This window comes from Petaurus breviceps, unplaced genomic scaffold (assembly GCF_028583685.1).
Source record: "Petaurus breviceps papuanus isolate PSGF00001 unplaced genomic scaffold, PetGlider_PUasm1.0 551, whole genome shotgun sequence".
Taxonomy (NCBI): Eukaryota; Metazoa; Chordata; class Mammalia; order Diprotodontia; family Petauridae; genus Petaurus; species Petaurus breviceps.
In genome coordinates this window covers 34,862,801-34,889,117 of record NW_027186372.1, presented here as the reverse complement: position 1 = coordinate 34,889,117, position 26,317 = coordinate 34,862,801, and the positions used below count along the sequence as shown (strand labels likewise).

The window sequence follows — 26,317 nt, the reverse complement described above, 5'->3', positions numbered from 1 at the left end:
GGGGCAGGTCAGGCCTCCGTGAAGTCTCAGAAGACTGGGATAAACTGGTTCAGATACCAGTGTCAAAGACAACTCCAAAGTCTCTGAGAACAGCCGTTAAGTGCCTCTCTGTATGGTGCTCTACCATCTAGCACTAATTCTAAATCAAGTTTGATCTATTACTTTTTTTTCTGACATCTTACAAATCTGCAAAGAGCAGAGGTCAACCCTATTTTACAGATAGAGACACTGGAGCCTAGAAGAGTTACATGACCTGCCCAAGGTCATACAATGACTGCTATAGCCAAGATTCAAATTTGGCTCTGACCTATTCCATCTCTCTTAGGCATCTGGGCTCTTTTCTTTCCCAATCTGAACACTGAAGTGGGAAGGGAATGGGAAGAGGAAGGAGAGGGAAGTAGAGTGGGAGGAAAAGGAAGCAAGGTAGGAAGATGGAGGAAGAGAAAGCACGGCTCCAAATGATTGTCTCTTTCTCTGACTCCTACACCAGAGTTCCAGGCATGGACAAAGTCCGTGTGTGCCCGGGTGAGGCGGGACCAAGATGTCTCAAAAAGCTAAACAGGGATACCAGTGAGCCACAATGTCACTGATGGCCCATGGCGTGCTCCCATGATGGCGGGGTGAGTAAGGCCTTAGAGGCCACACTCAGGAGCCCAGTTGTTTGGCTCTCACCCCCTCCAGGGCCACCACAGCCTTCTTCTCTAAGACTCTCCACTGAAGGGAGTCTAGCCTCCTGTGCCTGCCTGCCCCTTCACCAAGAGCCTTTCTGGCCCAGTCTCCCCTTCCACGGCCATGGTCCCCTAGGACGTCTCCATGCCATGATAAGAGCCAGTGGACAGTGGGAGCCAGATGGCCTCTGGCAGGGGTCAGAGTCCAGTAGCTGTTCTGTCTTCAGCTATAACCCAAAAAGACAGTGGGGCTGAGAGACTCGGCTCCGCTCACTTAGGTCTGTCACGTGGGGCAGACGTTTTAGACAGAAAACATGATGCAAACACAGAGCAGCGACTGTACTTGGTTCTGGACGCACAGTAACAGGATGGGACACGGCGGGCGGGGGTGGGGAGTGAGCGCACTTATCACAACAGGACAGGATGGGACACCACATGTTGGGGCAGTGAATGGCTTTGGTAGCCTCTGAGAGGTGGAAGGGGTGGGGGTAAAGAGGAGAGGGGTCTCTTTTCCCCCTCCCTCATTATATATGTAGGAAGGAGGATCTGGGGGCTGGGGTGGGCAGGAATCAGGGGACTCAGTCCCTCTGCCTAGATGAGCACAGGGCATAGAGATGAGAGGTTTCCTGAATAGCCCCTAAGACGTTGCCTCTTTGATGGGGATGGGAAGGGAAGAGAGGGGAAGGGCATGACTGTATCTACCTGATGTGCCAAATCCAGTGTATAACCCTTTGGAGATCTGTCTATTAAGAAATAAAAGCCAGTACATGCTGGCTGCCCAAAACCTGCCTCCCTCTTATTCAGGAGATGGTTTTCATCAGAGATTCTCATTCAAGGAAGGGAAGGCTAGGCTTGCCCATCCTCAGGATTTTGATGACTGGCAATAGCAACTTGAGCATTCCTGGTCAGAGCTTGTGTCCTTCCCCCACCCCATTCCTGCCTCCCTCCTGAGGCTGCCAGAGGAGAGGGTGGTGAGGCAGCCTCAGTGGGTTGGGAGAGGACCTCCCAGGGTTGTCCCAGCCAAGCCTTCCCTTGACTAAACGCAATGGCATAGTACCCCAGGATGTTGGCCCTCTTTTACCTCCCTGCCAGTCTAGGAGACTGAGGATATCCTAGGAGTCTAGGATAAGATGATCTCCTTAGGCTCTGCTGGGGGGAAAGGGAATGGGTAGCATTTTGGTCCACATAGGCAATGCCAGCTCTGCTGCCCACAGAAGGCAGACTCAGAGTCTGGGTCCAACTACTGCCTCTCCAACACTGAGGCTCCTTTGTCTCTTGCTTCTCCATCTCTCTGGCCTCACACACTGAGGATCCAACTTCAAAGCCAATTTGCAAAAGTGTGGCCTCAGCCCTCAGGGGTGCAGGCCATGCCAGAGATTTGGTGGGGGATGGTCTTAGGGATGAATCACTGCTCCACCCACCCAGCAGAATTCCTTTTCATTCCTCAGACTGAAGCACCTTTATCCCAACAGCACAGGACTTACAACCCAATTGACCATGCAGGAGCCTTAGTCCCCTCTCAATCCCTAAAGCAACTCCCCAGAACCTGCCCCAAAGTCCATCAAACCCCATTAGAACTTTCTACCCTATCTCTGCCACCTTCAGAATACAGACTACTAGGGAATTTAGCCTTGGCCAACAATTCCAATTCAAGGCCACCTCAACACTAGGCTTTTTCCCAGGAGGTCTATCACCCCCAACTCAGCAGAAAAGACACCAGCAACCAAAGAGGACCACCAGGCATCCAAAGTCCGTAACCCCTACCATGTGGGTATCTCAACATAGTCAACTCTCAATTTCCCAAGTAAATGATGAGAAGTTATGGCAGAAAAAAATTTAAAACCATCCAGAGTCATTTCTAATTGACTCTATAGAGTACAATATACATTTTTGTTTGTGTTGTGAGAAGAAGCTTTTTCATCTTATTAATTAAATTTGACTCAGGCCAATAATAAAATTAATCTGGGTTTCTGGCACTGGCTCTGAACAATGAGTTGAGAGTCAGCTGGATAACCCAGAAAGGCCAGCAATCTAACACTAGAAGCATGACAGACTAATCCACTTAGTTTGGATTATAATAGACTTCCTGAAATTCCAGTGTCACTCACTTTAACATCCCATTATGGCATAAAGCCCATTTGCTGGGGGAGCTAAGTGTGATAGGATGACAAGGCCTATCCAGGAACAGTAACCTTGTGGTGGAAGAGAGCCAAGGACAGGATGGAACCAGTATGTTTCCTAGAGGCACAAGCACCACTCACCAAAGAGAAGAGGGAGAGGATAGTGGAGAAAAGGGACAAAGTGAAGATAAAGAAGTGTCATTGGGTGACTGGCCCTCAGCATGGTATGAGCGTAAGGGTGGAGGAGAAAGGCAACTTAGGTCCATTTTTCAAAAATAGAAGGTCAAGCCCTCTTTTACTTGGGGAGGGGACAGATATTCTTCAGTTTGGTTCCCTTAGACCTTGGAACTCTTTGGGAGAGATATGATGGGCAGGGGATATAATCATTCATCAGGTAGCATCCCAATAGGCCACTGAATATGCCTTTGGGGAAAAAAAAACCAGGAAGAACTTTATCAGTCATTTGGGTCCTGAATATCCTACATTCCTGATAAGTCCTTGCTTAGTGGGGCCAGAGACTTATTCACTCCAAATAGCCCTAAAGGAAATAGAAGGACATCATTAGCTACTTCAGTGGACTTTGGGGGTAGGTGTGGAGGCCAAAGCCTCCATGTTCATCCTGATATATGTGGGGGTTTCCTCCCAGTGACCAAGGCTCATGGACACCTACAAGCTTCTATGGGAAAGTTTTTATTATCCTTCTTAATTCCTGAACACTCATCCTCTTGTTTTCCATCACTCTGGTCACTCAGAGGGATTTAAACCCTTTTCCTTTTATTCTTGACTTATTCTTTCTCCCCCATATTCAAACTTTCCTTTGTCAACTTTTCCCCTTATATCTCCCTGACTTCTGCTCTCAACCATCCCCATGCCCTTGCAGAAGAAAATCAGTGCCTTGAGAGAGGGCATCCAATGGTGAGATGGGGAAGAAGAGAGGTCATTATCCCAAGGTACCCATTTCTTAAGAGACAATCAATGTGACTTCATTCCCACCAATAGTCAGGATGCCCCCAACACTGGTGCTGCCCCAGATGGTTAACCTTACAAATATCACAGGACCTCCAGAGCAACTGGAGTCCCACCCCCTCCTTAACACACTCACACACACACACACACACACACACACACACACACACAGAGTGTGAACTCTGTTATCATAGCATCATGATTCAGAATTGGTAGTAACCTTAAAAATAAAAACCATTTACTCCATCCCCCTCATTTTAGAGATGAGGGAACTGAAGGCCAGAGAAATTAAGGAAACTGCCCACATTCTTAGGTAGTATGTAACAGTTGGGATTCGAACCCAGGTCCCCTCTGGCTCCAAATCTTGTGTTCTTTTCCACCACACCTGAGGCCCTTTCAGGCGTCAAGGGGAGCTTACCTTCACACCATCATTCTTCTTGTTGCCCCCGCTCTTCCCTCCTGTGATGGAGACAAAGTAGAGTGTTATAAGGACAAGACAGGGCACTAGGGCCCATAGTGTGAGAAGAAGCAACATCAGAGGGCAGCAAGGAGGGGGGTGAGAGGCTAGGGGAGAGGCACACGAGGCAGGCTGGATCCAGAATCCTCAGGAAAAACACCCTCCTATTCTTCTTCCTTCTTTTCCCAGCACCGGCGTTGGCCCCCTGGGGGAAGGGGGAGTTTCCCCTCTCTGTGGGCCACCGGATACTGGGGCACTTCAAAGAAAGAGAACTCCTCCCCCAAGGGTCCTGGACACCACACTGCCACAGGGGTCCCCGGTCAGCTTTGGGGGATTTCCTCTGAGCCCCATTCAGTCCGAAAGCTAATCCCAGAGTCTCAAACTCCTGGGACAGTGGTGGTTTGTACTCTCTCCCTGCCTCTGCCCCCTCTCTAATTTTAGCCCCATGCTGCCTTGGTCATGTGTCACCCGATCCGCCTCACTAGACAGCTGCAGGCCCCATTTTGGCAATGAGAAGAAGCAGATGCCCACCCACTGTTGAGGCCCTAGCCCAGGCCCCCCTCCCGGGGCCAGACTGGTGCCTTCTAGGCTATAGTAGCCCCTCCCTACTCTCTCAGCTCCGGAAAGCATGCCCAGGCTGGGTGTTGGTTCCCTAGGCACCAGCCGGAAAGGAGATAAACAGCTGCCCTGGGACTCCTGTTCCAATGAAAATTCCCAGAGGCCTCTGCCTTTCTGTCATCTCCTCAACACACACACACACACACACACACACACACACACACCCCTCCTGGATGGAGTGCTTCTATTTGGATAACAGTCAGAAAATGCCCCAGAATACTCATCCCAGCCTGACATTCTAACTGAACTTTTCTCCTGGGCACCAGAGAGGAGAGAGTAAGAGGGAGAAGTGAGCCCAAAAGAGTCAGGAGTTTAATCCTGACTCCCCAAAACTGCTTTAAGGAAACATGGTGAGCCTAGCGGAGTGAATGTCTTCTCTCTCTACCTCCCTTGGCCAATACTCAACCCCACCCAAGCTCTACCTACAGTGACTGCTGCAGTCTTAACTATAAACATTAGGCCCTGCCCTCTGGCTCCCCTAACCTGCGGGTACTCTGTGCACACTGTCCCATCTCAGAGGCTCTCTGGGACCTAAGAACTCCATAAGGTTTCTGCTCCTGGCACACTTTTTTTAATTGCATGTCCATGATGCCTTGGGTCCTGGAATAAGAGGCACCAATTCATTCCTCATTTTGGCATTGTACTTTGTCGTTCCCAAACCCTCACATCCATTATCCTACTCAGTCCTCACAACTCTGTAATATAAGCAGTGCAGGGATTACTATGCCCATTGCATGGACGAAGAAAGTGAGGCTCAGTGAGGGAAAGTTACTTGCCTAATGTCAAGGGTTTATTAAGTGCCATAGGAAGGAAGAGACCCCTGGATTACCATCTCTTTGCATTGCACTGCTCAACCACCATTGTCTCAGTTACTGTCAGTGTCTTGTTTTCTTGGTCTCTCTCAGGAGACACAAATACAGTCTTCTTTAGCAGGGAAGGTGTTTCCTGATCATTTTCCTGGTCCTTAAAGCCCTGCTTAGGGTCTCTAATAATTTCCTTATGCATGTGCAAGGAGCTCCCAAGGAGTTCTCTAGTTAGCAGCCTGGCGAAGACAGAAGAAGCGAACAGGATGGTGAACAAATAATAGAATTTTATATTTAGTGCTGGGAAAGCTCATAGATTCACAGACTCAGAGACTTAGAGCTGGGAGGCACCTTAGAGGTCATCTTGTCCCAATGCCTTTGTCTTAAAGACGACAAAAGTCAAACTCAAAGAGGTTAGTTAGGTAGATTGTCCAAGGTCACCTGGGTATAAGTGGAAGAGCAAGGGTGTGACCCAAGCCCTCTGACTCTGCATCCAGGACTCCTTCCCTGTGCTACATTGCCTAGCTCACTGGAGATAAGCATTACATCCACCTTTCATTAACAGCTTGAGCACTATGCCATATCCATGCTATGCAAAGGCAAGACAGTGTGTGGCTGGGTCTGTTGGGTCTGAGAATGGTTCCCCTACCAAGTGGGGCTCCAGCTGCTGCCCATGGTGGATCTATGTTTTCTGGGAGTAGGAAAATGGGATGAACCTTCAGTATCCTTGCCTGAGTTTAGATGGGACAGCTGAATTCACAAAGCAATGTGGAATCACCCCAAAGATCCCCTCTCCTGCTTTGGTGTGAACTTACCATCTCCACTCAGCTTCCCTGTCAGTCCTCCCAAACCCCTGACATCAGCAACCAGACTCTGGCAGCTCTGTCACTCACCCATGTGCCTTCAGACAAGGGTCACTTGGTAAATTCAAGTTCCCTCCCCCTCAATGCTGCCTAGTAACCTCAGATATTGCTATGCAACAATTGGGTACTTCTCACACACCCCTCACAGGAAGCCCCTGGTGTGTCTGCAGGCATCTCTCACCACCCACTTTTCTCCTCTTGGTCATCCTCTACTGGAACTGGGGAAAGTGCTAATATAGGCTTTGCCAGCCTCCCTCTGTGAGGTTGTCTCTAATGTCAGGGCTGCTGCTACCTCTACCCCCAGCCCAAGCACCATTCTCACAAATGGCACAGTGAAGAATGATCAAAAGAATATTTTATGTTCCTAGAGTCCTTTAGAGTTTATGAAGTACTTTCCTCTTAACAGCCTTGTATTATTATCCCCATTTTACAGATGAGGAAAGTAAGACTCTCAGAGGTTTAAATGGCTCACCCAAGGTCAACCAACTCATTAAGTGCCAGAGTTAGAATTTAAGCCCAGGTCATCCCTCCCCGAATACAAGTCTGTAGCTCCAGCCAATGGGGCACCTTGTTTAGAGAAACATCTGTCAAGTCCATTGGGATTTTTCAGCACTTGGTCAGCACCTCATGTTCCTCTTCCCCCTCCACCCACCCCTCAGCTGTCACCCCAAGTCTTGGCAAAGGACTAGCTGCCTCCGTGTATGTGTATGATGAGCAGGCAGTGATGGCAGTGGGTGGGGGCCAGAAAATAAATTCTCTGTATTCCCTGGGCAGAGGGAGCAGGAGTATTTTCACCTCTGAACTCCCCTGCTTTCTTAGAGCACCATGGAGACAGAACCCTGCAATCCCAATGCTGAGTTGTGTATGTCAGATCCTGAAGACCAAAGGGTCCCACCACCTACCAGAGAAGTTCCTGGTGGCCAGCATGGTGGTAAGGATAGCTCCCTGAAACAGACAAAAATAGAACAGCCAGAGGGGTGAGGGTGGGAAGAAAGACAAGGGAAGAAAGGGGGAAGGAGGGAGGGATAAGAAAATGTGGAGAGTGGGTAGAGAGAGAGATTGTTGTATTCAGAGACCAAGCTTCCCTTTCTCCCCCATCCCTTTGTCCATCTGTCCTCAGCACTCCCAAAGAAAAAGTGATTGGCTGGGAAGGGTGTTAGGTGGGCACGACTCCAGGGACAAGATTGCATTGGACAAGAGTATTAATAGGCAGCTCCAGCCTGAGCCAGGGTTGCTGGCTAGATTCCAGGAGGCCTGCCAACTAGGTCTCCAAAAGGCCATGTAAATCTCCTGCCTGAGTCAGGTAGGTGATCACTTTCTCAACCCTCCTTCCTCTTTCTACCCCTGCCCCCAATCTGAGTTAACCCTGCCCCTTTAGGGCATTCAATGCTCTCTCTCCTACCAGCCTACTATCCCACTAACGAATTCCAAGCCTTCAGAAATGTTCTCCATCTCCTCAAATTCCACATCTGTAAAACAGAGGGAATGAAAGAAGTGATTTCTAAGGCCCTCTCCAGTTCTGATATCATTTTATATGATAAGATTTCTGGCTTCTGCTTCTATTTCTAAGGTCCCTTTGGGGCTCAAAAATCCTCAAGTCAGGGGGGAATCCCCTTGGTCCGGATCTCCTCCTGGGATTTCACCAACCCTTTGGTGCCAACATGCCTTAATAAATACAGTTTTTCCTTCTGCCCCTTGCCACCCCCACCCCTCCCATTATGGGCGGATGACAGGCTCTTGGGAACAATGCACACTGGCAGGGAAGGAGATTAACAGTGAGCTCAGCACATCTAAAATAAATCATGCCTCAGCTCCATGTAATCCTGAGGGCTCATAGGTCCATTTAACTGGATAGGAAGCAGTTTTCACTCCTGTTCCTGCACAGCCCATAGTACGTTAAGGGGTGCAGTGTATTCAGGAGTTATTCTGAACTATTTGGGCAATAATAAGACTTTTTTTGGGTCCAGACTTATGATTTCATCAGCATAGAGAATTCCAAGTGAAGAAAGTCTCTTTACAGATATAATTGGCACCTGTTTTGCACTGTATAGTCTTAGAGAATCTTCTGGGATGCTAGAAGATTAACCTGTATATGTCAAAGTCAGCACTTGAACTCAGGTCTTTCTGATCATGTTGCCTCTCAGTAATAATGATACTCTAAAATGATAGCCCATTTCTATAGCATTTTAGAGTTTAATAACTCATAAGTGCATCACCTTTTTAAGGTTTACAAAGTACTTTCCTCATCATAATCCTGGGATAGTATTATTTTTTCCATTTTTGAGATGAGGAAAGTGACTTGTCCATGGTCACATAATTACAGGATCTGAGATTTAGTTAAAAGAGACTTTAGAGTTCATCCTCTAACTCCTCTATTCTCTAGATAGAGAAACTGAGGCCCAGAGAGGTTAAATGAATTAGTCACAGAGAGCTAGTCAGTGCCTAAGGCAGGATTCAAACCTTTGTCTTCCCAACTATTAAGTCCCACTACCCCAAGACTCCAAGTCTAATGCTAGATTTTCCCAGGGTGGCCCCTACATCTGCCCTGCTTCCTATTGGGGAAGTCAGGGGGAGAGGTAGGCTTCTTCACAGTGAACAGCCACAACTCTCCAGGCACTCACTGGCTGCCATCATGATTCTCTCTAACTCTCTCGAGTGTGGCCCCCCTGTTGCTCGTGGCCTAGGCAAGGTCTGAAAATCTCCCAGTTCCCCAGGCGGCTCCCACCTGACTTTATCCACTATTCCCCCTGGCGGAAATGTGGACCAGTCCAGAGTCCAGTAGTCTCAGAGAGGGAACCAGGCCAAAGGGTTACCTTTAGTTTCCTCCTTGCATTGAATTTCTTCAAGCAGTCCACGGTCTCCTGTCTGTGCATGCAGGAGGCCACTGTAGATCGGTGCTGGCAAAAGAAGAGGGAAAAGAACATGAGTAGGAAGGAGGGAGTGAGAGGGGGCTATGTGGGACTTTTATCTAAGGGACAGTTTCAGTTTCCAAACTTGGGGGTGGGGGGTGCTTCCCTTTTTAAAATAGGCAAATAGGAGCGAAGATGTGATGCTGCAAGGGCAAGCCTATCAAAGTCCAGCCAGTCTAAATCCCTATCAATGGAAGCTCACTTTATAAGGAGTCTTTGTGGGATGGAGACAGTAGAAAAGATGGAGCTATATGGGGAGTGGGGGGGAGGGCTTCTCTCATTTTTTTACATTTTTCTCTTATTTCTATAATGTTTTATAGTTTACAGAGTTTACAAAGCATTTTCCTCACAGCAACATTATCAGGTAAGCAATGCAAATATTATTATGCCGATTTATAGATAAGGAAACTGGGCTTCAAGAAGGTTAAATAATCTGCCTACAGTCACACAGCCAGTAAATGGTAGACCCAGAAGTTGAACTCAGATCTCCAAACATCAAACCCAGTGTTCTTTCCAGTACCATGTGGATAGAGAACTGGATGAGGAGTCAGGAAGATTTGAGTTCAAATCCTGCCTCAGACACTTACTAGTTGTGGGACCCTGGGCAGATCACTTAACCTCTGTTTGCCTCAGTTTCCTCAACTGTCAAATAGGGATAATAATAGCACCTACCTCTCCAAGTTGAAAGGATCAAATTAGATAATACTTTTTTGGGGGAGGTTTTTTTTTTTTGCTTTTTGAAGGGGGGAAGGTAGGGCAATTGGGGTTAAGTGACTTGCCCAAGGTTACACAGCTAGTTTTGGTATTAAGTGTCTGAGGCCAGATTTGAACTCAGGTCCTCCTGACTCCAGGGCCAGCGCTCTATTCACTGCACCACCTAGCTGCCCCCAAATTAGATAAACTTGTAAAGCGCTCTGCCAGTGCCCAATACATATATGAATGTTCCCTATCGTCATTAGCTATTATGTCCAACAAGTCTTTTCTGGGACGGGGGCAGGGGTCCTTGTTTGCCAAGGAAAATTACACAGCTTCCTAAACCCTCAGACTCATGGGCAGCGAGCATGCTGAATGTTCTTTGGTCCCTTGAGAAACAAACCACCCTTGGCCATGTGATCTGAAGCCCTCAAGTCACACCCCAACCCCAGCTGCCCAAAACCCACTCCAGGTATTACTCACAGAGATCCAGGGGTGCTTGAGGGCTTCAGCAGCTGTGATGCGCTTGGAGGGGTTGATGGTGAGCATTTTATTAATCAGGTCCTTCGCTTCTGGGGTAACCGTGTCCCATTCCGGGGATGGAAACTGAAAGGGGCAAATGGGCCAGGTTTGGCTAGCCTGCCATAGGCCGCCCCCTGCAATCAGAACCACTCCTGCCTGGCAGGGGAGCAGGCATGGGAGAGTCATGCCCCAGAGACCCTTCTTGTTTGGGTCTACCAGAGATACAAGCAGTGGCCCCTTGGAGACCTCAGCCTATCTGAGCAACATCAGAATTCCAGCTGTCTCTGAGATAGCTCCCGGTGCCAATGGGAAAGAGGAATTGGGATTAAGGTATTTCCTCTGTACATGGCACGCTGACCTCTGGAGCCAGAGTTTAATAACTGGCATTTACAGTCTGGCATCTGTCTAGCTGAAGGTGATCAGAACTGTGAGGAAATACAAAAAAGAATGTCACAGATTAATTGAAAGACCTGGGAATGTTCAGCTAAGAAAAAATTTGAGAATGACAGTCTTCAACATCATTGTCTGTGACTTGGATGGATGCACAGATAATAGAATCAGGATATTGTTATAATAATAATAATAGCTCACAATCCTATAGCGTTAAAAACATCCAAAAATGTCTAGAACAATGGGCCGAATCAAATAATATGAAACTGAAGAGAAGTAAATATAAAATCATACATTTGAGTACATAAAATAAAAAGTACAAGATGAAAGGGATATACATAGACCTAGAAGTTTTTGTGGACCACAAACTCACTATGATTCAGTGGTACATGATGACTGCCCAAATAACTAATGGGATCTTGGACTGTGGGAATTCTATTTCATTCCATTCAATTCAATAAATATGCTTCAGTTGCCTGCTATGAGTAAGGGACGAGAAGACCAGCGTCCAGACCAGGGAAGGTGATGGCCCCGCTGCACTGTGCCCTGGTTAGACTGCATCCTGAGCACTGTGAAGCATCACACACATGTCTGGACCCTGAGAAAGATACGTGAACCATATCACACACTGAAGGAACAAGGGCTATTTAGAATGAAAAAGAGAAGATGTAGGGGGGACATGATAGCTGTCTTCACATACTCAAAGGGCTATCAAGAGGATGAAGGATTCAGTTTTGTTCTATGTGACTCCTTTCCTCTCAACATACAAGGAAGAACTTTCTCAGAAATCAATTTGCCTAATAATGGAATGCGCTGCCTTCTGAGGAAGGGGATTCTCCATCCCTGGAGCTGTTCAATCAGAAGAGAGATAACTAAGTGCAAGGTTTATCACTGAAGGTTTCCCACATGAGGCAAGGGGTTGGACAACTTGATTCCTGTGGCCCCTTGTTGCTGTTCAGTCATTTTTTTTCAGTTCTGTCCAACTCTGTATGACCCCATTTGGGGTTTTCTTGGCAAAGCTACTAGAGTGGTTTGCCATTTCCAGCTCATTTTACAGATGAGGAAACTGAGGCAAACAGGGTTAAAAGACTTGCCCGTGGGGTGGCTAGGTGGCACAGTGAATAGAGCACTGGCTCTGGAGTCAGGAGGACCTGAGTTCAAATCTGATCTCAGACACTTGACACACTTACTAACGGTGTGACTTTGGGCAAGTCACAATTTCAATTGACCTCCAAAAAAGAAAAAAAAATACTTGCCCGAGGGTCACACTGCTACAAAGTGTCTGAAGTTGATTTTCCTGACTCCATGCCCAGCACTCTATCCACTTCACTACCTAGCTTCCCCAAATGTCTCCTTAGAAGAATAAAATTCAGTGAATCTACAATCTGGGTTTTGGTCCTGGCTCTTACACTGACTCGGTTTTGCTACCATAGACAAGCTATTTATCCTTTCTGTGTCTGTTTTCTCATCTTAAAAATGAGCTTATTCTAGATGATCTCATGGAATCACAGAATTTTCAGAACTGAAAGTCAGCAAGTCAAGTCAATAAGCACTTAATAAGAGCCTGCTCTGTGCAAGGCACAATGCTAAGTGAAGTGGATACAAAGGAAGGTAAAGTCAGCATCTGTTTTCAAGGAGATAACAGTGTAATGGGAGACACAACATGCAAACAGCCATCTACAAGCAAGATGGACACAGGAGAGATTGGAGGCAGTCAGCAGGGGGCAGGCACTGGTCCTGAAGGGGATCAGGAAAGGATCGTGTAGAAAATAGGATTTTAAGTGAAACTTGAAGGAATCCAGGCTTAAGCCAGGAAGGAGGCAGAGATGAGGAGGGAAAGCACTCCAGGAATAGGGAACAGCCACTGAAAATGCCCAGTCAGGAGATGGAGAGTCATGTTTGAGGAACAAAAGACGCCAGCATCACTTGATCAGAGAGTACACAGAGAGGCTGTAGTGTGGTGTGTCCTTCATTCTTGAAGAGGGTCATGACAACAGGGAGGTGATGACAGGACTTGCAACTGAATTCGATTTGAGTGAGGGAGGGCTGTGCAAAATCACCAGCCTCACTTTCTCCTCCAGAGCCATCTGAGTCCAGTGACCAGATATCGAGTGGATAATTGGAGATGGCCCAGGGATGCAGGGGTAGACCTTGGCTCTTTTAAACTAAGGTCTTTTCAAGTTCTCATTTTGAGTGAGGCAGTGCCCATTCAGTGAATAACCTCTTTAAGAAGTGTCAAGGGAAGGCCCCTTTAATACATTTTTTAAAACTCAGAGTAAGGTGTAGGAGGGGGCCAGGAACATCAAATAGAATATTATATTTGATTCTGGAGGTGATAGGAAGCCATAGAGTTTGTTGAATTGGGGAGGGGGAGATCAGGTGGAGTGACACACAACCAGTATGTATCAGGGATGGAACCCAAATTTCCTTAACTTTGAAACTGGGTCTCTATCCATTACACCACCCTGCCACTCAGGAGAGATCATAATGATAAGAGCTCACATTTCTACTGGCAGGCACTAGCTTTACAACTTCCAAAGTGCGTTTCCAGTAGAGTATAGGCTTCCTGAGAGCAGAGATGGCTTTACTTTTGTCTTTTTCCCTCCAGTGCATGACCCATAATAAGCAATGAATAAATTCTTACTGGATTGAACTGATGTGAATATCTCTGGAATAGTACAGGTGTGGTTATCTCCATTTTACAGGAGGAAACTGAGACTCACAGAAGGTAATTGCCTGGCCAGAACTTGCATGTAAATAAATGTCCAAGATATGCACTAAATTCAAGGTTTTTGTCACCAAGCCCAGGACTCTTACACTATGCCCCCCCCAAATTAATTACATATGACAACAACAACATCAAAAACCTTTTTGTATGAAGCCCTGAGGGCCCAGAATTTTCATATTTTGAAGATTATTATATTTTGGAAGATTATTGAAGACACCATCCTAAAATCAAAGGATCTCAAAGGTAGTTTACTCTGACCCATTACTGAGAAAAGGAGTCTGTCTATAATCACCTGAGCAGTGACTGACAAGCCTTTGAGCTGATGACTTCCTAGAGTATTCTGTTTCACTTTGGAAGATCTCTAATTATTAGAAAGCTTTTCTTTACATCAGATCTAATCTGATCTAATCTCTTTACATCTTCCACCCCATTACTCTAAATTCTACCCTCTGGAGGCAGCATCCAATCCTTCTTCTATGTAACAGTCCATCAGATATTTGAAAGCAATTATCATTTCCCAAGGAACAGCTAGGTGGTGTAGTGAATAGGATGTTGGCCTTAGAGTCAGGAGGACCTGAGTTCAAGTCCAGCCTCAGGCACTTACTAGCTATGTGACCCTGGGCAAGTCATTTAACCCTGTTTCCTCATCTGTAAAATGAGCTGGAGAAGGAAATGGCAAACCACTCTAGTACTTTTTACAAGAAAACCCCAAATGGGGTCATGAAGAGTCAGACACAACTAATCAACTAAACAATTACACCATGCCCCATCACTCCCAATTGGTCCCCAAGTCTTCTCTTTTCCAGACTAAAAGTCCCAAGTTCCATCAAATAATCCTCAAGTGACATAAACTAAAACCCCTTCACCATCCCAGAGGTCTGTCATTGGAGCTTATCAAACTGGGGTAGGGGAGCTTAGAGAAAAGAGAAATTTCTAGAATGCTCTCTGGATAATATCTAGTTCATCTCTAATATTCTCTTAATTTCTAAATCCTATGATATTATGGCTAAATGGTCTCTAAGTTCCCATAATCAAGAATGTCATTGCTAAATCTTGACCTAGGTTGATGACAAATGTGTGTGTGTGTGTGTACATAGGAAGGAAATTAAAGTCCCCTTTGTGTTTCATTGGATCTGTACAATGGAATCTACAAGCAGCTAGGAAGGTTGATATAGCAATCAATCAATGCCCCTTCTCTCTCTCTCTCTCTCTCTCTCTCTCTCTCTCTCTCTCTCTCTCTCTCTCTCTCTCTCTCTCTCTCTCTGTCTGTCTCTCTCTGTCTCTCTCTGTCTCTGTCTCTCTCTGTCTCTGTCTCTCTGTGTCTCTCTCTTTCTCTTGGTGATCTCATCAGCTCCCAAGGGTTTAATTACCTCTGTGCAGATGACTCACAGGTCTACATCTCTAGCCCCAGACTCTCCCTTGTTTCAGTATCACGTCACCAAACTGCCTATTGGATATTTGAAACTGGATATCCCAGAGACACCTCAAAATCAACACAAGTAAAATATTATCTTCTCCCCACCCCCAAACCCACCTCTCTACCAAACTCACCTATTTCTGCAAAGGGCACCATCATCATTCCAGTGTCTAAGCTTAATAACCTAAGCCCTACCCCCTGACTGTTCATTCTTCCTTACCCCACATATCCCAAATATTACAATTTCTAACTCTACATTGTTCCTATCCTATCCTTTCTGTCTATCACACGATCAGCACCTTCATTTTAGTTCTCACCGCCTGTCATGAAGATAACTCCATTGTCTTCCTAATGGCCAATTTTTCTCTCCCCACTCAAATTCCACACAGATGCCAAAGTGATTCTCCTTAAGCTTAGGTAAGCATAGATCTGAAGGTGTCACTACCTTACTGGGTAAACTCTAGTGGTTCCCAATTCTCTTTAGGATAAAATATCAGCTCCTCTATTTAGTTTCACAACTTAACCTCACCCTATCTTTCCATCTTCATTGGGCATTACTCACCTCCCCAACACACTGTAGTCTAACAAAACTGTATTTCTCTCCACTCTTCACACCTGAAACTCCATCTCCCATCTCTGCACATTTGCACTGACCATCCCCTGTTGACCATTCTTCATCCCTGCCACATAGAATCTCTACCTTTGAGACACAGCTCAAACAACAGCTTCTACATGAAGCCTGTTCTGATCCCCCAAATTTCTAGCACACTTCCTCCTCACCACATTGTATGTAACTACTTTACACTATTTGTATTTCTCCTTATATTTATTCTGCATGTATATTTTTAGATGTATATGTATTCTTTCCTCCATAGAATGTAAGCTTCTAGAGGATAGGGTTTTTATCATTTTTTATCCTAGCATCTCCATTGCCTAACACAATGCCTGGCACATAGCAGACTTTAAAATGTTTCTTGATCAATGTGAGGATACAGAAATGAAGGATATATACAAAAAATGAGGATACAAAATGAACCAATCCCCATTCTTAAGGAGCTTAAAATTCTAAGGGAGAGACAACATATACTTATATGTGTGTACAAAATATAGGGATAGAGATCAGGCCTGTTATGTGCTTGTGCTTGGTATAGGAAATTCCCAGATGAATGAACTCCCTCTTCCAATGCAAACTTTCCAATGAACTTTCTCTGAAACTTATACTCTTAGAGAGTTCTTAGAAAGCACTAAGAGGTTAAATGACTTGCCCAGAGTTAAATGAAATTCCCAGATGAATGAACTCCCTCTACCAATGCAAACTGGAACTTTCTCTGATTATCTCCTTTTATAGGAGGAAACTGAGGCTCACAGAAGGTCATTGCCAGAACTCGCATGTAAGTAAATGTCCAAGATCTGCACTAGATTCAAGATTTTTGTCACCAAGCCCAGTATTCTTACACTATGCCCCCCCACAAAAAAAATCTCATACTCTTAGTTCTTAGAAAGCACTAAGAAGTTAAATGACTTGTCCAGGATTGCCAAACCAATATGTATCAGAGGTGGGACTTGATCTGAGAACTTCCTGGCCTCAAGGTCAGTTTTCTATCCACTATGTTAAAAAAAACATATAATATAATAAAATATACAAAATAAAAATGTAATCTGTGGTGGGTGAGGAAAGAGGGGTCAGGAAAGACATAAGCAGCTGGAAAGAAAAGAGATAGGAGTCCTACTCGGAGATTCACAAAGAATCAGCCCCATCCCTCCTCTATATGGTGGTCCTCCAAATCCCTGAAGGCAATAACCACATCTCCATTAAGTCTTCTCTTCTCCCAAACATTCCCAATTCCTTCAATCCTTTCTTCCATGACTTAATTTCCAAATTCTTCTCCCCCACTAAACTCTGAGGGAATCAACTTTGACCAGGATAGTACTTCACATTCAGGAAGATAGTACCTTCCTGCACTTGAGGACTGTGCATAATGCAATGAAATTATTTCTCCCTTCCCATTGGTAAAGATGATATGTTCTTGCTTCTCCTTGTGCTATTAAGATGCTTGTGAATTTATAAAAATGTGTTCCATTGGGCTTTCGAGAGAGATACTTCTGAAACGAGGGGAAGGAATGGAGGGAAGTTCCAAAAAAGTGAGGAAGAGAAAAAACTCATTAAGCTAAACGTACCTTGGTCAGTAAGCCAACAGTAGGGTCAGGAAAAGATATCCATTTTTTATTGACCCAGGATGTGCCTGTTATCCCAACTTTGCAATGAGCTAAGATTGAAAGGAGCAGGGCTGGAGAAGGGAGCGGCAACTTTGAAATGGAAAAGAAGGCTGAGTTGGGTTTAGGTGCTGGGGGAAGATGCTCATGTTTGGCCACTCTCTGAGGGAGCATGGCATCTGGTCGTGTGATGGGGCTAGGATGACATGTTTAATGAGATGAGAAGAGGAGAAACTAGATAGCCCTGGCAGCTGCATAAGCCCTTGCAAACCAAGAGGCTGCATTAGGCATATTTTAGAATGAGATTCCTGAGTTCTCTAACGGAACGGTTCTACACTCTATGAATTTATTTTGTTGTTTGGGTCTCTCTCTCTTCATTGCTAATAAAGTCCTCTTGAAAAAAGAAGAAAAAAGCAACTTCTGTCCTAGGTGTGCTAAGGGGAAGAAGTAAGCATCATATCAAGACCAGTAGAAGCTAAAAGGCCATTTCCCCTTTCTTCCCTTTTACCCCCCACACAGAACTGAGGTATGGGCCATTAGAAAGAAGCTTCAGATAGTCCTGCATCTGATATTTGGCTACTCCCACCCTCCTCCTACTGCAAAGATTCTTTTCAAAGGGACATTAAATTCTTGCTCCAACACTTCCCTCACTTTCCCTATCAGGGTTCCGAGGGGTCGGTGGCAAGCTAACATCCGGACCTGGATTTGTCAAGGGCCATCTTTATTTTCTTAGCATTATCTTGAACTCACTACTACATTACTTTTACTATTCTCACTTCTAAAATGTGATGTGTCCATAAAATACTGTGTGCCTAGAGTCATACCAGCCTTCAAGAACCAAGACTTGGGAATCTCTGTACAAAGGCTGAGCTGAGTTCAAGAGTCCTCCTCCAAAAGTGCCATAAGAGGGACCATCTCTGGTTAAGAAATAGCAGGATCAGTCCAGGAGGACCACAGCAGGCCCGATGCACTAAGACAGCCAAGAAGAAGCGGCAGGATTAAGCAATACTCACATCATAGGCTCCAGCTTTGATCTGCTGGTATAGTCGGTGCTGGTCTTCATCCCAGAAAGGAGGATATCCCACCAACAAGATGTACAGGATGACACCTAGGGGAGAGGAACAAGACTGTGAGATGCTGCCATCAGGAAGAGTAGATAATTATGAGCGTAATATTGATGGAGGCAGAAGTATAGATAGAGGGGCAGCCAGATGGCACAGGGAATAGAACACCGGACCTGGAGTCAGGAAGCCCTGAGTTCAAATCCGACCTCAGACACTTAACACTAGCCATGTTACCTTGGGCAAGTCACTTAACCCCAATAGCCCTGCCTTCCCCCTCAAAAAAGAAAAAAAAAGTATAGATAGAGACAGATGATAACATGATCACCATATTCTGTGGTGTTATCTTTCTTGACCTCTCAACAGCAACTGTTACTTCTTCTAGATACACTCTCCTCCCTTGGTATATTGCTTTCTCATAGGCCTCTCTAAGCAAATTTTCTCTGTCTTCTCTAGCTCTTCTTTCTCTTCTTGCCCCCTAACTATAGGTGTACAGCAAGGCTTTCAGCTCCAGCCAACTGCTATTATCTCCTTTCAGACTCTCTTTTGGTGATCTCTTCTTGAAATATAGCTATGAAAAAAAACAGCCTTTAGGAAAGCTCAGTGCAATTCATATGGGGCTACTTGACAATGCCTTTAAATCTAAATCACTCTGGTTTTCATTGAATGGCCAATAAATAACATGCCCCAGTCCAAGCCTCTGTTGCTGATTGTTTGGGTTTTGATGGTTTAGAGCGAGTATAAATAGCAATAATTTTCTTTTCAGTCCAAGAACTTTGAGGGTCTTCCCCTCCCAAATGGATATTTTTGTGATGGTAAATGAGGCCATCTTTTGTCTCTTATCTAGCCTTGGTCATTGAATGGGTATTGCCTCAGACAAACTGAGACCTGGAAAAGACCTTAATTTTAAAAGGCCAAGGTCACCCACTGCATCCCGGGCCATGGCCATGCAACAAGATTTTTGTCTCTTCACTGGACCCCCCAATGACTCTGAGGAGACAGTGAAGCTGATGACTTTGATCAACTTTGTCTCACTTAAATCCAGTTCACACACAAGTCATCCGACTCCTGGTGTCATTGGTCCTCTTTGAGAATGAAGGATGAACAACAATCTTATCCACCGCTACAACCTCATTATCAACCAGAACAAGTTAAATGGGAAGAGTTATAAAAATTATGTCAGAGGACCTGGGGATCTACTGCCCCTGTGGCATTAAGCCAATCACCTTTCTATAAGCCTCAGTTTACTCCTCTGTAAAACGAAGGGACCGACTGGAAGACGATTAAGGACATTTGACTCTAAATCTTGTTATCTGTGATCTCTATGAAGACGATTCTTCAAACTAGATCTTCCAACCTAGAATTTTCTCTCAGGCTAGAGACTCAAATTTCCAAGCACCTTCTAGACATCTCCACCTAGATGTCACTGAGATTTCAAGTTCATTATCTCTAAAGTTGGATTCATTACCTTCCTTCTATAATCCATTCTTTTTTCTATATTTCCTCTTTCTGTCAATGTCACTTCCATTCTCCCGGGCAGTCATCTGTAACAATTCTTCCCTGGCCTCCCAAAGCAAATCAGTCACTAAGACCTGTTGACCCTTCCTGCATAATCTCTCTCATATTTATGCCTTTCTTTCCATTCCCACTGCTACTACCCTAGTTTAGGAGCTGATTACTTCATATTTGAACTATCCCTATAGCCTCTTTATCAGTCTACCTGCCTCCAGTCTTTTTTCATTCAGTCCCTCTAATGTGTAATATAGATAGATAGATAGATAGATAGATAGATAGATAGATAGATAGATAGATAGATGATAGATAAACATAACATAACATAATATGATATAATAAAATAATCTCCCTAAAGTTATGATAATATCCCTGGAAATCTTGGCCTCAGTTCCCTCATCTTTGAAATGAGATAGTTAGACGAAATGATTTCCAAGTTTCTTTTCAGCTCTAAATCCCAAGATCCTATGTTACTCCTCTGTTCAAAAATCTTAAATGGCTCCCTATTACTTACAGAACCAAATTCAAATTCCTTAGCCTGGCATTTCAAGCCCTCTGCCACCATTTTTCCTGTTATACTCTATATCTAGACAAAACAGGTGCCTCACCATTCCCCAAATGTGCCCTGTACTCTCCTGCCATGACATCTTTGTTTACATCATTCCCTCTTCTTGCAATGTCTTCCCCGCTCCCTCCATCTCTAAGTACCAAAATTCAAGGCCCAGCTCAAAGCCCACTTCCTCCATCATGCTTGCCAGATCACCCAAAAGGGGTCTCTCCATCCTTGTCTGAATTCCTGTAACACTGATGAACTGTATCACTCATTTTGTCATGCCTTGGATTACAGCTATGTGTGTGTGTGCATGCATCTCTTTGACTAGACCAAGCCCCAGACCATAGGGACCACACTCATTTCTCCTTGTAACTCCCCTAGGCTTTAATAGTAAGTGCTCAAGATGGAGAAGGAAATGGCCAACCACTCCCTTCTCTTTGCCAAGAAAACCTCAAGGGACCACAAAGAGTCAGACACAAGTAGAAAATGACCGAACAACAATAACAACTACAAAATGCTCAAAAAATTGCTTACTGAATGAATGAATGAATGAAGATGGTAGCAGTACCAATAGAGGTTGTTGGGAAAGTAACAATAGAGAAGGAACCTTCATCTGGTTGGCATGGCAAGCAGTGAAAAGGGCAAGGAAGGGAATGAGGAGACTCTGGGGGGGTCACAGGGGATTCACTGTGTCTGCTCATGTCAACAGACTTGGGCACACCTCCTTGTCATAAACACAGGGACAGCTAACAGGGCTTTTCAGGAAAAGAAGCTTGCATGACCTCCTACCATTAGCACATCCCAAAATCCCTGTACGGCAGCCGCTGGATCCCTGTGACCTGGACAACTACAATCACCCCACAGGTTTGGTAATGTGCTTCCTGGCCCACAGGGAGGAGGTTAAAGGGGGCCCATTTTGTGCACTCCCATGAATGCCTCCTCCCTTATACACACTTCCCAGGAGGTTGTACCAGGCACAATAATGAGCCATGGGGAGATAGAATGCATACATAGCATGGTGCTCTCTGGAGGACTAGGTCCTGAGGCAGCTAGGTGGCACAGTGGATAGAGCACTAGGTCTAGAGTCAAGAAGACCTGAGTTCGAATTCAACCTCAGGAACTTACTCACTATATGACTTTAGTAAATCTTTGTTTCAGTTTCTTCAGTTATAAAATGGGGGAAATAAAAGTACCTACCTCACAAGGTAAGAAAAGATTTGTAAAGGGCCTAGAATAGTGCAGGGCAAATAGTAGTGCTTAATAAATCCTAGCGGTTATTTCTAGTATTATGACATTATGACATATGAGGGGTCCTGGTGGGGGACATGGAGCTCATGGACACGTACCAGACAACATGGGAAAGATCATTGGGCACACTCTGGTTTTGTGGCCCACTCTGTTGGTCCCTGGAAACCTGTGGGTTACCTGGATGTCTCTGCTGTCATAAGACAGGGCAGAGTTCTCATTCACCTGATCCATCACAGGACCAGAGGTCTCTGCTGCCAGACTTTTACTTTTACTGCAGTTAAACTTACCACATGCCCAAAGATCCACAGGCTTCCCATATGGGTCCTTTCGGAGAACTTCTGGGGAAAGATACCCTGGTGTCCCTGCAAAACCTGCTCCCCAAAGACAAAAACAAACAAAGAAAGAAAAACAGATGGATGATTTCATCTTAATAGCCTAGGAAAGGTTCCTACTAAGACTATGAGGGATGGACTAGCAATGACTTCTCCTTTCCATTCCCATAGCTATCATCCTGATTTACCCCACTGTGACTTAATACTTGGACTATTACAATAACCTTTTAACTGTTCTCTCTACCTTCAGACACTTTTGCCAACCTCTCCTGTACATACTTAACCCACAGCTCTGACCTTGTCACTGCCCCTGCTCATAATATTTCAATAGCTCCCTATTACTTATAAAAGTCCCAAATCTTTGATCTGGGGGATATTCTCTACTGAAGAAATTTCCCCACACACACCCTTCCCCTCCAGATGTATTCCCAGAGTTTGATATTGGATAGTACAGCCTCTGAAAATTGTAGCTGGGAAACCTCAGCCTGGTCATGGATGATAGAATGAGTTAGGGAAAGGGAATCAAAAGTATAGAGAACTGAATCATTTCCATTCTGAATTTCTTTTTCCCATCTCTGTTTTGGGTGTAGTGAGTACTGTCATGGCAGAAGGGATATGGGAAAAGAACCAATGCAGAAGGGAAGGAAAGAAGATCTTCTGCCTCAGCCATTCTATCATTTAGGAACAGAATTTGTCCTTGATCTTAGCCAAATGGAACTTTGAGGCTAAGACCTAAGCAACCACCCTACTCCAGCTCTGCTGTGCTCTAGGCTGTGGCCAATAGAGTCCCAGATTCCAATCCAGAAAATGAGGATTCTAGTCCTAGCTTTATCATTAACTCAGTGTGTGGCCTTGGTCAAGTTTTTTCCCCTTTATGAGCCTCAGTTTCCTCCACTACAAATTAGGAATAATCATGCTTGTATGACCTACCTCACAGGGCCATGGTGAGGATCACCTGAGACTGATATGAAAGCACTTGGAAAAGAATGAAGTGTTATACCAATGGGAGAAATTATTACTAAGTTATTGCCAAGACCTCCAGAAGCTACTCTGAGCAGCATGGACCAGGACCAGAGGAGATGATAACAGCGGAGACAGCTGAGTTGGTTGGAGCGTTGCATTTGCTTCCTAGGCCCTGGCCGGTTCATGGGAATCTTCAAATCCTTTGCCTTCTTTCCATCTCCCATTTTCAGGATGGGCAGAGACGCGGAGGGAGGTAAGGAGGACCTTCTAATCCATGCCATTCCCCTTTTCGGACACACCAACTCCATCCTTCCCCCAGCACCCACTCACCAAACCATGCCTGCTGCTCCCCTTCCACTTCAATGGCCAGGCCAAAGTCAGCCAACTTCACGGCGGCCCCCTTCAGCTTTGATGCGAGGAGCAGGTTCTCCGGCTTCGCAGGAGAGGGGATGAAGAGAGAGGCAGTCAGTCAAGGAACACGCATTTATTAAGCATTTGTTCTTTGCCAGACACTGTGCCAAGGGCCAGGGATACAAAAAAAAAAAGCAAAAATAGTCCCTGTCTTCAAGGAGCTTACAATCTAAGGTGAGACTACACGTAATAGTAATTACATATAATGAGTAGGTAGATAGTAACCTTCCAGGAGAAAGGCAGATGGAAGGGAAGGTGAGAGAAAGGACCAAAAGGGAGTAAGACTAAAACCACTATGGCCATGCCACTCGAGTCCCTGATTTCAAGTTCGAGGCTTCAAAAAGGGGCATCTGGATAGGCAAGGCTAGAATAACCACAACTACACACACACACACACACACACACACACACACACACACACAGAGTCAGTTGATTTCTCCTTCAATCTTCAGTCTTGGAACTGTGATGCCACCTCCTCCAGGAAGCTGTCCCTCATCACTATTGAGTAATCAATGACCTTTCCCCTCAGACCTCACATAGCGGTTTGTTTAGTGACTAAAATGTGTTCATTATGTATCATTTTGTATTATCTATGTACATACTTATTCCCCCAACTCATGAATTTCATGAGGATAGGGATCACATATTATTTGTCGAAAATTGGGATTGTTTCATTTTTTAATATGTATACATACCCCCAGCATTTAGCACAGGGCCGGGTACATAGCAGGTACTTATTAATTTATTACTCTATCTAAAACTCTTATTAAACTGTTTCTCCCAAGACCCAAAACAATGCCCTGAGTAGACATTTAATAAATGTTTGTGGGATTAAAGTTGTTCAATGAGATCACCCAAACAGAAAGGGGTTCATATCTGGTCCTGACCCAGAGCTATAACTAGGAATTATAGCACCCAGGGCAGATTCAGTTTTCAGGGAACAGGTAAGAAAATCCACACAAAATGATTTTTTCCTTCTTTCCAAATCCCTATGATTCAGAATTATAGGCTGCCTAGATTAAATCTCCCTTCCTCTGCTACTGCTTCCCAATCCTTCACCCCCAATCCCCTATCCCCCTCAGCCCAAACCTCTTCAACATTCCCATACTGTTCTTCCTTCCACCATGCCCTCTGGAACCTCTGTTCTATTGCTAACAAACTTCCCTTTGTCTTAGATTTCTTCCACCTTCTTGCTTCTTATGGTAATCTGGTTTTTACCAGAAGATACTTCACTCCCTGGCTGCCCTCTCCATGACTAGATTGGATGTGCCTTCTCCCTAAGCCCCTGAACACATAGAGCTAGAAGGAAGAGAAATGGGCATATTCCTTGCTCTCACCTCAGCAATCTCTTGAGGTCCCCTCTATCCTTCTAGAATTTCCATCCAGGCCATGGTACCTGGCATCCACTAGTACCCAGGTCATCCTCCCTCCTTTTCCAAGAAGTTCAGTACCTGAATCACAGTCTTCTCCTCCACTTCAACCTCTGCCCTCATACTTATAAACTTAAAAACTTCAATAGGCATGTTCCCTCAAATACCCTAGCCGACCTACCCTGGGAGTTTGCCTTTCCTAAGACAGAATGTACTGTGAAGTGTCTCAAGGGCTCCCCTCTCATTGGCCCAGCATCACAGACTAAAATTGCAAAGATGGAGAAGATGAGAGGCAATCTAATCCAACCCCATTATTTTTCAGTTTAGAGAAACAGATGTCTATGGAAGTGAAATTAACTTGTTGAGGGTCACAATTCAGTGGCTAGCAAGGATGGTAATGGATATTGCTTTTCAGACAGAGAAATCTGTTGGAGTCAGAAGGAAAATGGCTGGATCAGTATCCAGAGAGGAATCTAAGGCAGAGCTCTTGGCTCCTGGGATTCAGCCCCTGTGGAATCTGCCCCAGTTACCATTGGCTATGAAGTAGCATGGTGTTCAGAGACTGCCTCCAGAATTTCTCATTCACGTGAACCCTGCATCTGCAGCTTCCTGGGGTCATGGGAGTGATGCAGGGCTCTGGCAATATATCAGTAAGGTCAATTGGGATTCAGGAGACTTCCCTGTGTCATTGCTCCTTTGGTCATTAATGACTCCATTGAGAATAGAGTTCTGGATCTGGAGTCAGGAAGATCTAACTTCAAATCCTGGTCTTGATACTCACTAGCTCTATGATCTTTGGGCAGCTAGGTGGCACTGTGGATAGAGGACTGGGCCTAGAATAAGGAAGATTCATCTTCCCAAGTTCAAATCTGACCGCAGACACTTACTAGCTGTGTGACTCTACACAAGTCACTTCACCCTGTTTGCCTCAGTTTCCTCATCTGTAAAATGAGCTGGAGAAGGAAATTACAAACCACTCCAGTATCTTTGTCAAGAAAACTCCAGGCGCGTCTAGGTGGCGCAGTGAATAGAGCCCCGGCTCTGGAGTCTGGAGGACCTGAGTTCAAATCCGACCTCAGACATTTAACACTTACTAGCCGAGTGTCCTTGGACAAGTCACTGAACCCCAATTGCCCTCCAAATGGGGTCACAAAGAGTTGGACAAGGCTGAAACACTGAGCAACAGCAGTTCTATGACCATGGGCAAATCACTTAACCTCTAAGCGTCCGGTTTTTTTCATCTGTAAAATGGGAATAACAATACCTGAAGAACCTACCTCAAAGAGCTGTCGTAGAGTTCAGATCAGAGAATGTATGTAAAGCCCTTTGTAAACCCTAAAGGGCTACACAAGTGTCAGCTACTATAACTGTACTGCCTCCATCTTAACTGACTTTATTATTGCTTGCTCTATTCTACATCATTACTGCCACCTCTATCAATACTGCCCCCATCATCCCTGCTTCTGCCATCACTGCCTCCATCCCACCTGCATCCGTTA

The 26,317-nt window shown here is 45.1% G+C and overlaps 1 protein-coding gene across 3 annotated transcripts in view; it reads right to left on the bottom strand.

Moving 5' to 3' along the window:
* CAMK2A (calcium/calmodulin dependent protein kinase II alpha) overlaps positions 1 to 26,317 on the bottom strand; it is a 90,332-nt gene that overhangs the window by 28,707 nt on the left and 35,308 nt on the right. For all 3 annotated transcript variants that reach the window (XR_011171243.1, XM_069102625.1, XM_069102627.1), the window contains exons 7-13: positions 23,368 to 23,470; positions 22,030 to 22,113; positions 18,382 to 18,476; positions 10,581 to 10,703; positions 9,309 to 9,392; positions 7,398 to 7,440; positions 4,173 to 4,213 (exon numbers count right to left, since the gene is read on the bottom strand). Coding sequence is in view for 2 of the 3 variants with exons in the window: in XM_069102625.1 (XP_068958726.1) it covers positions 4,173 to 4,213; positions 7,398 to 7,440; positions 9,309 to 9,392; positions 10,581 to 10,703; positions 18,382 to 18,476; positions 22,030 to 22,113; positions 23,368 to 23,470 (573 nt within the window). In the remaining variant the exon portion in view is untranslated. The remainder of the gene's footprint in view (positions 1 to 4,172; positions 4,214 to 7,397; positions 7,441 to 9,308; positions 9,393 to 10,580; positions 10,704 to 18,381; positions 18,477 to 22,029; positions 22,114 to 23,367; positions 23,471 to 26,317) is intronic.